At 44.8% G+C, this 14,661-nt stretch overlaps 2 protein-coding genes across 3 annotated transcripts; one reads left to right on the top strand and one right to left on the bottom strand.

Annotated features, from left to right (window-relative positions):
* Positions 1-7: 7 nt before the first annotated feature.
* Positions 8-10,162, bottom strand: LOC311356894 (titin-like). 2 transcript variants are annotated; one of them, XM_084476750.1, is made up of 4 exons: positions 10,066-10,162; positions 9,514-9,619; positions 2,839-9,105; positions 8-2,688 (listed from the first exon to the last, which is right to left on the bottom strand). In XM_084476750.1, the coding sequence occupies exons 1-4, from the start codon at positions 10,084-10,086 to the stop codon at positions 2,672-2,674; spliced, it is 6,411 nt and encodes a 2,136-aa protein (XP_084332876.1). In that variant the 5' UTR covers positions 10,087-10,162; the 3' UTR covers positions 8-2,671. The 2 variants fall into 2 exon arrangements, with proteins under 2 accessions (XP_084332876.1, XP_084332875.1); XM_084476749.1 differs by having other exon boundaries at positions 2,839-9,108.
* An 801-nt stretch (positions 10,163-10,963) lies between these two features.
* Positions 10,964-12,842, top strand: gdpgp1 (GDP-D-glucose phosphorylase 1). Its single transcript, XM_084477441.1, has one exon. The coding sequence runs from the start codon at positions 11,149-11,151 to the stop codon at positions 12,253-12,255; it is 1,107 nt and encodes a 368-aa protein (XP_084333567.1). The 5' UTR covers positions 10,964-11,148; the 3' UTR covers positions 12,256-12,842.
* Positions 12,843-14,661: the final 1,819 nt, after the last annotated feature.

Here is a 14,661-nt window from a genome sequence, read left to right on the forward strand (position 1 = left end):
ATTTCCTGGGGCACACAAGCGCCATTCTTTTGTGTTTTGTAGTTTAAAGAGTGACTGTAGTACGAGAATCTCTCACAGTGAATCCGAAATAAATATGGGGAAAACGGAAATGATGGTTAATTACGCGCAACTTCTGACCCGTCGTCTTTTTTGTTAGGATTTACAGATTAAGGCCCTTGTCATGTTGTGTATAGGCCTATTCATCATAATATAGTTGAATGCGTCTTGTACTAATGGCTGAGGGCCCATGGAGGTGTCGTCAAGCAGGAGTAGGCCTATATGTCTCGGTTAGAATCTGATTTGTACAGCAAAAAAAATAAAAAAAAATAAAACAAGCTTGCCCCACTACAACATATGCTAAAAGAAGACTTTAAAACCAATCATCCACTAATTCTGTAGTCCTACATCGTGAAGACTGTGATAATGTTGTCTTGCTGAGTGTTCTGTGCGGTTTTGTCAGCCGGAGTGTAAAATGAAAGGTCTCTTGATGGATTTCAGTACTGACGAAAAAAAAGCCATGTGTTTCAATTAATTTACACAATCTTAAAATTATGGATTTCTTTCGACATTCCTAAATGTAAAGATTATTATTACATTTTTAAAGGCCTTTTAAAGTGAGCTCAAATCGCTTCAACCTTCTCCCAAGAAAAACTATGTTGTGTTAACATACTGACAGCCATGTCATTTTTACTTGCTTATCTTTATAAAGTAGAACAGACAACAAATCTATGCATTAAATTCCCAGTACATTAGAGAGTTTATTGTCGTTGTTGCAACCGGAACACCCAGCCAGAAAACCACTGCTATATTTGGGCAAGCATGGCTTAGACTATATTATGGACCATTTGGGAATTTGCACAAGGTGGTCTTGAGGGCTTGTTTCTCCCTTGCAAACTGTGGAAAGAGGAAATGTCAAAGGAATTTGGGAAACTGTCAACTGTTAACTATTTAAGATGTATTTACTCTTTAACATTGTGGCAAATGTATTGCAGGAAAGAATTAAAGATGTCAAAAAATTAATTTGCTGTGGTCTTTTCCTCAGATTTGGGTTTGCTGCCACCTACTGGGTACAATTTATAACAATTATTACGCTAATTAGTGTTTTAATGAGGGAGTGGGAACTGGAGTCAAATACTCGAGTGGGATGATATTTTGCGAATAATATATAAATAAAATTAACTTAAAACAAATATTGTTATAAAATATATTTTCGGAGAATCCATGCTTGATATGACACAATAGATATTTAATAACTTTAGTTTATTACTGTGTGTGAGTTGCGTCGGTGCGCCTTGATGGTGATCACCAGGCGGAGAGCGAGACAGTGGCACCCTTTTACCCAAGGGGCTTTATTGTAACCCAAAATTGTCATAGTTCGCATTGGCAAAATATGCTTCCCGAGTAATAACATTTGCTATACAAAAACGTAAGTGAAACATTGCACTGAACCTTCTCTCTGCTGAAGAGGAATTACACATCCAGTCAATTCTAAACATTTGACACCGCGTCCTTTGGTTTTTATTGAAGCAATAGCTGCTCATCGCCAGTAGATGGCGACTTCCCTCTGTTGACGAATTTGTATAAACGAAAATAACACAAATAACCTCGTAAGACCAACTTATTTTCCGTCATTTGATTTATATGCCCTGGGTAGATCCTATCAGCAGTCCCAAGACACAAATTAATGTTGCACAGAGTTTGAAGAGATGACTGAAGAAATATATTGTTATTATTATAAGTATTATTATTATTAATAATTATAAATATATAAATATATTATTATTAGGTGTCCCAACCTAATGGTGGACACCTGCATGTAGCTCAGCGGTTGAGTGCATGTCAGTAATGCAATGCAGAAGGTTTACAAAGTGAATCTCACCTCAACCCAACATGCTGTGAGAAACGCCACAAGATCTAACGTGGCTTACTATGGATTATGCATTTCCACATGCACACTCGCCATACAATGTCTGACCTTGCCATTGTTGCTTGAAATTATATTTGTACATCTCTTGACACAATAGAATAGCAGAATAGCATAAATGCATCGTCCTGCGAAAACCCTACTTTGTCACGTTCTTCCAGTTCAGGGAGAAGATACTACTGTATTAGTCCTACTACCCCAAGTTTATCCTTATTCAGTATGAAACCAATCGTTTTATAGCCTCAGAAAAACAAGGGTCACTTATATGTTTAAATTGTTTTGTATACACACATCTCAAAAGTGGTCAAATCGTTTTTTGCCATGAAGAATAAGTGTCCCTTCATATGTCAAATGTAATAGCACAGGTACAAGTGAGTGTCGATGTTTCTATAAATATGAGAGTTAATAAACAGAAATGAAGCTCTGCCAAAATATTAATAACATGAATATCATAACAAAAGGAATCATCAGCCACTAATTTCTTATGCGAAGGAATGCAAGCTATATATATTTTGATCTATAGTAAACAAATATGTATATGGGTACATAATCGAAATTAAAAAAAAAAACATTGTGCCAGAATGTGTCACTATTAATGAAATGGAAAGTGCGTTTTGTGAGAATATTCCTCTCATCCACTATACTCAGCCAGTTTGTATTAATAATTAAAGGACCCATCGATTTCCATCACATCCATCCCTTAATAAACAGCCTTATTGGTGAGTGGAGAGGGTGGACTTTTCCCAGCTACAAGCTTGTAGTTTCTGAAACAAAAAGCAAATCAATTATTCAGTTAATACAATATGCAACCTTCAAAACACCACAAAAACACAATTGACAAGACCTAAACATGGAATTAGATACTAGCAACTGGGCATAAACATTTGAGCGTGATGATATTTATTCAGAAGTACCTATCATCTTGGTTCCATCCATGGTCTCGGCTGGGACACCGATCCCGTACACGTTTTCCGCGGTCACCCTGAAGAAGTAAATGCCCCCCTCCACCAGATCAGAGACGCGATGGGACAGACGCGTGCAGGACTCGGTAAGGTTGGTCCATCCTATCCTACTGATGTCACGTATGTCCACGTGGTAGTTCTGCACAGAGGCTCCTCCCTCATTCTCAGGCGTATCCCAGGCAACGGTGACACTGTTCACGGTCACATCCTTGACGGCGAGGCTGGCCGGGGGACCAGGGGAGTCGAGGACCCTTACGTTGAGGGTGAGCCTTGCAGATCCAGCATCATTCTGTAGTTTTACTATGTATTTTCCTGAGTCGTCGCGTGTGGCCTGCTCCACTGTGATGGACGTGACAGAGTCAGACGTGCTGATGAGCCCTCGGATTCTCAAGTCTGCATCTGCCTTGTCCCAGCTCACATCCGGGGCCGGTTTTCCAGTAAACGGTACGGTCAAGGTGAAAGAGCTGCCGGCTTTAACGAGGATTGCCTTGCGCATCTCGTTGCTGATATTAAATTCGGGTTTCTGCTCTCTCTCCATGGCCACCTCCGGATCTGTCTCAGGACTGGGCTCACTCACGCCCATTTTGTTGACAGACCTGACGACAAACACGTACTCCTCCCCGGACGTGAGCCCAGTTACTGTGAACTCTGTGTTCTCTGTGTTTGAAACATCTTCGCTCCAACTGTCCTCCGATGTTTTCCTGTACTCCACCCTGTAACTGGTCACCACTGCTCCGCCGTCAAACAGCGGCTTGTTCCAGGACAGAGTGATGGAGGTCCTGGAGGTCTCCATGACGAGGGGCCTTGCAGGTGGGGAGGGAAGAAACTTTGGATCCTCCGCCAAAAAAAGTGCGGACGGCATACTTGGCTCACTTAGCCCTGCCACATTCTCTGCAAAGACTCTGAATTCATACTCGCATCCTTCACGCAGGCTGGAAGCTTTAACCCGGAGGTCATACACAGGCTTTTTATTGACACGGGTCCATCGAAGACCCTGCTTCTCCCTCTTTTCGATGACGTAACCGCCGATGCTGCTGCCGCCGTCAGTGGCCGGTCTCCTCCAGCAGATGGTCATGGCTTCGCTCGTAGCGCTTGTAACCTCGACGTCAGTAGGAGCCGATGGAACAGTGAACGGATCCACTGCCTTTGTGGGCTCGCTCTCGAGAACCTCACCCTCGCCGTGTTTGTTCACTGCCCTTACCCTGAACATGTATTCATTTCCTTTGAGCAGCTTGGTGATTTTGCACGTCGTTGACGTCAGGTCCCCATGAAGCAGAGTCCACGCAACGCGGCTGGTTTCACACTTTTCGACGATGTAGTGCATTGTTTCAGCACCGCCTGTCTCCGTAGGGGGCCCCCAGTTCAGGATGCATTTTTCCGCTGAGAGTCCAGTTATAGCCAGGGGTCCGGCCGGAGGGCCTGGTCTGTCGAGCACCTTGCAGCTGAAGGTTTTAGAGGCGGTGCCACCACTGTTCTGCACAGTCAGGATGTACTGTCCAGAGTCTTTTCTGGTACTTTCTTTGATAAGCAAGGAGGTCTGCATCTTTGTGGAGGTTATCTCGAACCTCCCCTTGGTGTCAATTCTTCTGCTATTCTTAGACCAGAATGCCATGGGTTGGGGGCGTCCTGTGATAGCAGCATCTATTCTCAGGAGGACCCCTGCGTGGACCACCACCACCTGATTACATCTGTCGTTCACGACAATATTGGGTGGATCCACATCATGCATGGCTGTGACGGGTCCAGTGCATTTCGAAGGTGGACTTAGGAGTTCAGCTGCGTTCTTGGCAATGACTCGAAAATCATATTGATCATCCTCAGTGAGGCCTGTCACGTCAAAGCAGGTCTCCTGTAGATTTGTAAAGTTGCACTTGAGCCAACAGCTCTGTGGGAGCTCCCTGCGTTCCACGATGTAACCGGTTATTTTGGCACCACCATCATATTGTGGTTTGTCCCAGGAGAGGGAAACAGAGCTACTGGTTATGCTGGTGACTGTGAGGTTTGTTGGAGGATCGCACTGATCTCTTGCAGCCACGGGTTCAGAAGCCTTACTGCAGGGCCCCACTCCCGCCATGTTTTCAGCACAAACACGGAACTCGTATATCAGGCTCTCCTGAATGCTTGTGACCTTCAACTGGTTCTCAGTGAGAGGAATTCTGTTTAACTTTATCCAAAGGATGCTGCTTTGATCTTTGTATTCGAGGTGATAGCCAGTCACTGGGCTTCCTCCATCACTCTCTGGCTTGCTCCATTCGACCAGCATGACAGACTTTGAGGCATTGGCGACATGGATAGCGGCTGGTGGGCCTGGAGGTTCAAAGGGATACTGGGCCACAACCGGTTCAGAGTCAACAAAGTTACTCTTCCCGTATCGGTTTTCTGCTGCGACACGGAACTGATATTCTGCACCCTGAGTAAGACGGCAGATCTTGATCGACGTTCTAGCCATCGTCGCTGATACAGTTTGCCATGTGGAGGATGTTGAGTCTCTCTTCTCGATAACATAGTTATCGACTTCACATCCACCCCGGTAGACTGGAGGCTGCCATGAAAGAGAAACAAAGTCAGCGCTGACTTCATCGATACTGAGTTCACTTGGCGGTCCAGGGGTTTCAAGAACATTGACAAATATGTTTGCTGATTTTGATCCAGATGAGTTGGTCAATTTTATCTTGTATTCTCCTAAATCCGTTCTGATTGCTTCTTTAATGGTTATTTCAGAGGATACCTCCGATGTACGTACATTTACCCTATTTGTCTCTTTTAGTGTTTCGCCATTTTTTACCCAAACCACCTCTGGCTGTGGTGTACCTTTAAAGGGAACATTGATTTTCAGATCGTTTCCTGCTCTCACACTGAATGCATTGCACATCAAATTAATGACGGGTCCAACATTGTTGTCTTTTATGGAAACAGGGGTCAACAGGGACTTAGGCTCACTCTTTCCCTGATCATTCATGGCGGTCACTCTGAAGAAATAGTCCCTTCCTGTTGTGAGCCCATTAATTGTAGTTTCTAGTGCTTTATGTTCAGCACACACTGTCCATGTGTCATCTTCCTTGGCCTGCATCTCCACAATATAACATGTGATTTTACTTCCTCCATCGTGGTCCGGCTTCTCCCATACGAGTCTGACACTGTTGGAGGTAACATCCTCGGCTGTGATTTTACCAGGAGACAATGGAGCCTCCGATATCTTGACGCTGTTGGTTGTCTCCACTGGAAGTCCAACACCAAAGTCATTCACAGCAAGCACCCGGAAACAGTAAAAGCTTCCTTCTTGGAGATTTCCAATCTTGTAAGAGTTCCTTACACAGTTGCTACAGACAGCAGTAAATGTCATTCTGGCCTCTTCTCTCTTCTCAACAATGTAGTGTGAGATCTTTGAACCTCCATCAATGTGAGGTGGCTCCCACGAAATGGATACTGAGTCTCTCTTTACATCCTTAACCTCTAAATTTGTTGGTGCGCTTGGTGAATCCAGCACGCTTACATTGATGAAGGCTGTCTTGGATCCACAGCAGTTTTCAAGTGTCAACACATACTTGCCTGAGTCAAGTCTGTTGACATTTTCAATCAGTAACTCAGTGTAGGAGCTGGTTACCTCAATATGAGTGTTTTCATTGAGAGTACCTTCTGCTTTTGACCATTTGACCTCTGGATCTGGCCTCCCTCTAATGGCAACCATAAGACGAAGGGTAGAACAGGAACGAACGTTCACAATCTTTCTGAACTCAGCATCCAACTCAATCTCAGGTGCCTCCAGTTTTTCTGCAGCCATCACTGGGCCAGGTAGATCCACGTATTCTCCATGTCCAGCAAGGTTTACTGCACAAATACGAAAGTTATACTCTGCATTCTCTCTCAGTCTCTTGACGGTGTAGGTGGTGTCCTCCCCTCCAGTAGGTGGCATGCATGTTGTCCAGTCATTGTCTGTGGCCTCTTTCATCTCGACCACAAATCCCGTGATAGATGCTCCACCATTGTAGATGGGCTTGGACCAGGCCAGAGACACAGTAGTGCTCGAGTGGTCAGTGACTTTTGGGTTGGTGGGAGGTCCAGGTGGGTACGTAGCTTCACAAATCTTAATGTATTCACTCGGAACACTGGGTGCCCCCACGCCGGCAGCATTCTCGGCTGATACTCGAAACTCATAGAAATGTCCTTCACTGAGTCCTGGGCACCGGAAACGCAAATCATTCAGCCTTCTCTTGTTGCATTTAGACCACCTAAGGCCATCTTTGTCACGTTTCTCAAGGATGTACCCATCAATCTCTGATCCTCCATCACTTTCTGGCCTTAGCCACTTCAGCAGCACAGAGTCCCCTGTAACGGCACTCGCTTCAGGGGCAGATGGTGAACTTGGTGTTGTGAAAGGGTTTTGTGCCACAAAGGGATCTGACTCAAGGGGTTCACCAACACCATACTTATTTACCGGAATAATTCTGAATATGTACTCTTTGCCGGACACCAGGTTATTCACTTTGTAACTGAGACTTTCAACTGATGGCTCGACTACAGTCCAGGAGACCCGGCTGGTTTCCCTCTTCTCAATAACGTAGTGGGTCACACTGGCTCCACCATCATTCATGGGCTGGTTCCAGTAAAGCGTGCACTTCTCGGCACTGACCACTTTGACTTTGAGAGGTCCAGCTGGAGGCCCGGGTCTATCCAGGACCTTTACATTGACCGGAACAGTTTTAGTTCCGCCCATGTTAGTGACGCTTAAGGCGTAGTTTCCCCCATCCACGCGTGCACTGTCCCTGACAGTCAGAATTGTGCGCGTGAGGTCAGTTTTGACCTCCATTTTGGGTGTGCTTTTATCGATTTCCTTTCCTTCCTTTAGCCACCTGACTTGTGGGAGTGGCTTTCCTGAATAGTTGGCATCAATAGTGAAGGTGTCGCCAGCCTTAATCACATACGTGGTATTGTACTTAGCATCCATGGATACGGTTGGTGCCTCTATGACATCCTCGGCGGTCACAGTGATACTCTCGGAAGGAATGCTCCAAACACCAGCACCGTTTCTGGCGGTGACTCTGAACCCGTACCTATCGCCACCAGTCAAGTCTGTGACCGTGAACTGGGTTTCAATGACATTGATGAAATTGGCCTTCATCCATTTACCATCTGGCAGGTCCTTCTTTTCTACCAGGTAGCCAGTGATGGTGCTCCCTCCATCGCTCTGTGGTTTGGCCCACTGTAGGGTGACATGGTCTCTTGTAATGACAACCACCTCTGGTGTCCCAGGTGGATCACATGGATCTCTAGCCACGTAGCACTCAGATATCTCACTATACAGGCCGGGTCCGGCGATGTTCTCTGCTAAGACTCTGAACTCATATTCAATGCCTTCCTCCAGCCCGGACGTTTTGAAACGAGCATCGGGAATTACAAGCTTGTTCAACTTGGTCCACAGAATGCTGTTCTTCTCCTTCCGTTCGAGGTGGTAACCGATGACAGGACTCCCCCCGTCGCTGGTGGGAGGCTCCCATTCAACCACCATGTTGTTCTTGGTCACCGTGGTGACGCGAGGGGTGCCCGAGGCCGCTGGCTTACTGAAGGGATACTGTGCGATGACGTTGGGGGAACTGATTGGGGCACTTCTTCCATATCTATTTTCGGCAAACACTCTGAACTGGTACTCATGCCCTGTCTTTAGCCTGGGGACTTTAATTGCGGTCCTGACCGTTGTTGCTGAGACTATCTGCCAGTCTGTGGACGAGGTGTCACGTTTCTCCACTACATAGTTGTCTATCTGGCAGCCGCCTGTGTATTCCGGTGGCTCCCAGGAGATGGAGACAAAGTCCGAGCTGACTTCCTCAATCTTCACGGGTGCTGTGGGGGGCCCAGGCCTTTCTAGAACAACTACTGTTATTGCTCCAGTCGCGGTCCCTGTGCTGTTGCTCGCTGTGACGGCGTACTGGCCGGAATTATCTCTACTGGCATCTTTGATACGAAGGCTCGTCGATGATGCCGTGTGTGAAATCTCCAGTCTCGACGTCTCTTTGATTGCGAGACCATCTTTTTTCCATTCGATCTTCGGTTTAGGCAGTCCGGTCACTGGCAGTTCTACCTTCAGGGTTGCCCCACATTTGACGGTGAATGTGCTGACCGTGATCTGAAGTGTCGGTGGGATAGTTTTCTCCTTGTCAGCAGCAGGTTTAGCCGTGTCCTCAGGTTTGCGTACTCCATTCTCAACTGACCTGACGAAGCGATCTGCTAAACAAAATTAAATACATGATTACTATTACAGCAGATAAACAGCCTGACTGGACATTTTATGAGATGATTGTGTTTCGTGAGTAAAACAGCATATGAACAACAAAGGTAATTTAGGGACAATGTGACACAATGTAATTGATAGCATACACTTTTTAAATACTGTTGGCTTATACGTTTCATTTAGATATAACCAAATAATAATGTAATAATATCATGATCATGGTCGATTTTAGAAAGCGTTCCATCTTACTGTACTGAGAAAGAATCTAGACATCATAAATATCTCAAACAAGAGTATGACACAACTATTGTTTTATTTAGGCCTACTTAAAATATAACATTCTAGATGTTGTATGTGTAACCATGTGTATGGTTTTTATTCTAGCATAGAAAATGACATACCATGACTGGGCGTCGACTGGGGATCCTTTGTGGTGAGCTGTACCTCACTATCCCGTGTCACACTTCTATCTGGAGCATGATCTTTGTCTTCAGGTCCTGTTTTCATCTAGGAAACATGACAGAAAAAGACGCAAAAACATACATGTTCTAAGGGTTAGAGTTGTGTACGGCACAGTTGCTTTGTAGTTGCCTACGGCATACACATAGCATTTCTTGAAAGACTTGCTATACTTACTGACTTAAAAGATAATTGTTTTTTTTATAAAAGGCCTTCTCTGCCAGCATTAGGGTAGTGGGGCAGTGATTCAGGGACAGGAAAGGCATTAAAAATAGGCCGGCCCAGCTGGCAAAACTGACAACTGTTGACTGCTGACTGACTGCTTGTGTTTCTGCCGCCAAGTTGTTAAACATTTCTTCCATTTACCAAATTGTACTTGTTGTAAAATTGTTAAAAGAGTTGATTCTAAGAAAATATTAGAAGTATTCCTTGGTCTGGTCATACACAGAAGTTAATTAAGCAACATTTTACAAGAAAATGATAACTGTACTCACTCCATTGGTGTTAGCTTCCATTCTTGTTGGTTGCTTGAATTTCCGAGTTCACGTGTGTCTCAAGAGCGAACTATTGTGCTGTGGTCACACAAGTGTGGACGTCTGTTTCAGACAGCTTTGCAAGTCACTGCTTTGCTTTAAAGGTATGCCGCAACCAAAATAACTAGGAATCCCATTGGCTATTACGGTACCCTAAATTGGGCCCGGCATATCCAGTGACTCACAAAGTGGGGCTTGGGATGTGATGTTGGAGGGGTTGTGAGATGAGTCCACCCCTATTTGTCCATATATAATAATGCACCTGAAATAGTTTCTAAGGACAAGTATGTAGCAATCCCCAAATCATTTTAGTGGTCTAAAGAAAATATATAGGCCTATGGAGATATGGAAAAAAAAAAAAAAAAAAAGTAAAAGTACGTATAAAGTAGCAATAGTACAAAATAGTATTTGTATAGATGTAGTTTTATTGGCCACACGTTTATCTCCTGTATGATATGTGCAGATTTAATGATATAAATATGATATTGAATTTCCTTGATGTTCTCCACAGTTGTGCACGATATGTACTTCCCAGTTCACACCACAGCAGCCTGCGGTGCAGTACACCCAGTGACAGGTACAGAAACCGCATCTCTCCTCCTCTCTCCTCTCATCTCTCCTGCTGAGCAAGCGGAGATGCTCCCGGTCAGCCAAGACGATCCCATCGACTGAGCTGCGGGTTGAGATCCGTTATCAGCAAATCCACAGTTGAACTGGGTTTAACGCTGTCTGGTTTCAGTCAGATGTAGGATTTGACAGACCTAGTCTCGTGCACTTTTATTTTGAAAGAACAGAATCGGAAGTGTGGTATATTTCCGCTAGCTTCAGGACGTCACGGACCACGCGTGGCTGTCGGTAAACAGACGGAACTGAAGTGACTCTGATGTAGGCCTATAACTTCTCCTTTAATCAATCAATCAATCAATCATTCAATCAATAAATCACTAAACTGATTAATCAAGTCCGCAGCTGTTAGGAGTGACCCCGGTGATTCCTATATGTAAAGTCTATACTCCTGCGTCTCACCGGTCCCAGTGTGAGAACATGTCTCAGTTCACGTACAGCCACCGGGATCTCCTCCCTGACATCCACCGGGCTGAACACCCCGACCCTCACACCGAACCGTCCCCGTTCGACACGCTCCTCTTCTCCGGCTGGCGGGACAGGATGTGCCGGGGAGGGGTGTTCCGCTACCGCCTCGGTGCCCTGCAGACCCGGGTCCTACCCGGACCCCTGGCCCTTGTCGCCCAGCTGAACGTCCAGCGAGGCGTCGAGAGGAGGAAACCGCAGGAGATCCAGAGCATCAAGCAGCCGTACAATGCCCATCAGTTCAACTTCAACAAGGTCTGTCCAGAAGAAGTGCTGTTCGAGATGAGCAGGCTTACTGGACAGAGCCTCCCCCCTCCAGGGAGGGACGGACCTCCAGGGGGAGATGGACCTGAGCTCCAGAGAGTGGTGGTACTGGTCAATGTCAGTCCCTTAGAGTTTGGCCACTGTCTGTTTGTCCCCGAGCCGTCACACTGTTTGCCACAGGTCCTGACACTGTCCGCCATCCAGACCGGGATTGAGTCGGTTCTGCTGAGCTCTGATCCGGGCTTCAGGGTCGGCTTCAACAGCCTGGGAGCCTTCGCTTCTGTGAACCATTTACACCTGCACGGCTACTACCTCAAACACGAGCTGCTGCTGGAGACTGTGCCGGTCGAGCCTTTGGTTCCTGAAAAGAGCTTTTACCGGTTGACACGCCTGCCCAGAGGTTTTCTGTTTTACGCAGAACCGGATGACCTCGATAGAATCGCCCGGGTCGTTTACCAAGTCACAGAAGCCCTTGTGAAGGGAGATGTGGCCCACAACCTGTTCCTGACCAGAGGATGCCCCCCCTGTGAGGGTGAGGCGGAGGGGGCGCGGCGGCGGGCCAGGAGAGGGGTACGCGTTGCTCTGTGGCCCCGGAAGTCCAGCTTCGGGGCGAAAGAGGAAACCGCTTTTAATGTGGCCCTGTGTGAACTGGCTGGACACCTGCCGTTTAAAGTCCAGCAAGACTATGAGTGTCTGACTGAGAAGGACGTCAAAGATATCATTCAAAGGTATCTGCTACCTGACGAGGACTTTATCCGTTTGGAGAAGCAGCTGGTGGCCGATATGATTGATTTGTGAAATGCAAAGTAAAGCCTAGAATGTATTGGAGCACATTTTCATTTGGGATTTAGTTAGAAATCAATAATCACCTATACCTACTTCAGTCCTTTCAGAAAACGAGTTGAGTCTAAAGGTATATGCCTACATAAACATCAATTATTGAATTTGTCCATACACAACTTTGCCTCGTTTGTACACAAAACTTTTCATGATTTTAATGGGACTGTTATGCTAGTTTATAGGCTACCACCCCTAACACAGGCTAAACATGTTGAAGATCAACATTTTATTATTTATAATATTATTATTATTATTATTATTATTAGGTTGTGGTGAAATGTGGCCATTGAATTATTTAACAAGGGTTAGTTGGCACTAAGTGTGACTTGGCACTGAGTGTGAATGAATCTGCTATTGCACAATTTATGCTGTGAGCGAAATACATTTACCGTTTGTACATTTGGGATTTAGGTTGTACTTGTGCATGTTTATCTATATACTGATACTCTTTTATGATGAACAAGTTGGATTCTGTTGACTTATTCTCATTCCCAAGTGCCCAACTGGTTTTAATCTTCCCCTTTATCCCTAGTGTCCAGAATCAAACAGAATATTTGAGGAGAGAAATAGAATGGAGATAGAGAATGAGTAAATATCCTGGAATTAAGAAAAAATATAATTGTGCTAAAGGTACGCTTTACATCTGTGATCGATTCATGAGAATATGTTAGGCGTATTACAAACTGTAAAACGTTAAGAAACCACTAATAAATTATGTAATAATGGTTGATCTGATTGGGAACATTAATTTTTGCTCTATTATTTGATACTTTTGTTATTTTAATCATGTTTAGTTTTAGTAATATTTTTGCCATAGGCCTATTTATTTATAACAATTAGGTATCTGAGGTGTCAAAAGTTATTCTTCAAGTTGTGACACAACATTTCACTCAACAGGACTATAAGGTTAAAACGCTTACGCTGTCAACATCACGACATGCTTTGTATCGTGTCTTCATCACTGCATGAAAGGGCATCGCTTGGCAGCATCATATCCACAAAACACCACCATATGGAGTTTACATTACCCAGCAACACTAGGGAAACCCAGGGGGAACCAATCTGTACGCCACACTGGTGTCACCAAGACACCGATGCCAAGCCAAGCCATGAGCTCAATGAACAGGTTAAGCTGCCTTGCTTTCTGATAATGATGCCCAGTGAGTAAGCTCACAAACACGCTGAATTTCCACATACATCATCCACAGCATATTATTCAACTTGATTTGTCAAGAATCTCTACTATGCGATCACACTGAAGATCCACGGAAAAACAGTTTACGTCTAATGCACAAATAGGTGACACATTCTCTTCTTCGTTCCTTGAGATGCTGAGGCTAAAAGCGTGGTGACGTTATGGGGGAGAGAATGCCGTCTTGTAGTTTGCGCTCCTTTTGAAGCAGGCAGCAAGTGGCGGAATGAGAACGCTCATTAATATGGATTCACGGTGAAACGGTATACTGACGGATGGACTGCCTAACAGCCTAACATGAATCACACCAAACATCGGACATTGAAACTAATTCTTTAGTTTACTAAAAGGTCAAAGCAGGTCGTAAAATACAAAAGGCAGGAGAGACCACAAGTGTGACCACAGCATGCTACTCATCCGTCATGTGGTAACATTCAAAATATATATTTTTTTCTTAACATATTTTCACTTATGGTGGCTGGCCGAATACAGATGGGGGAGGCTTAGCTTAAAGTGTAAGCGATCTCACTACAGTATATGTGTCAACAAACAAATGCTAAGACTCTCACCATCATCGGGGTAGCATATAGCTTTTATTATCATACGCTGACTGTCAACAGTGTCAGATTTCCTTGGTTCTGTGGTCCCAGAGTTGATCTCTGATTTCACTTTGTAAAGCAGGCCACCTCTGACGTGAGGCACCCATTCATGGGTCATTTGTCAAGCTGTCTACAAGTGCCTGCACCCAACTCCTTCACCTCCACACCACGAACGCCTTTAGAATGATTATACTATGCATTATTAACCATACAGTATATTTACAATGACATCTGGCACAAATGGCACCTAAGCCTTCACTGTAGTGTGTATACATTCTCTTTATTAAATAATAATAAGGAAACGTGGTGTTTTTTTTAAGTTATTTTTTAAAAAAAAGCTGTGAAAATGTCTCCAAAGTATAAATGTGCTTCTGCACAGTGACGTGTATGTGGACAGTGTCATGTAAGGTGTGCAGTGTCATGTTTGCAGTGTCATGTATGCACACACTAAACTAGTGTGACTGACTAGTCTGGTCAAGACCCTCCTGTACGCTGGGGATTTGACTAATGGAAACCTCTGTTCTGTTTGTCTTCAAGAAATGTTTAGGTCTGGCCACACACACACACACATTA

Source organism: Micromesistius poutassou, assembly GCF_964030765.1.
Source record: "Micromesistius poutassou genome assembly, chromosome: 13".
In the NCBI taxonomy this organism is placed as follows: Eukaryota; Metazoa; Chordata; class Actinopteri; order Gadiformes; family Gadidae; genus Micromesistius; species Micromesistius poutassou.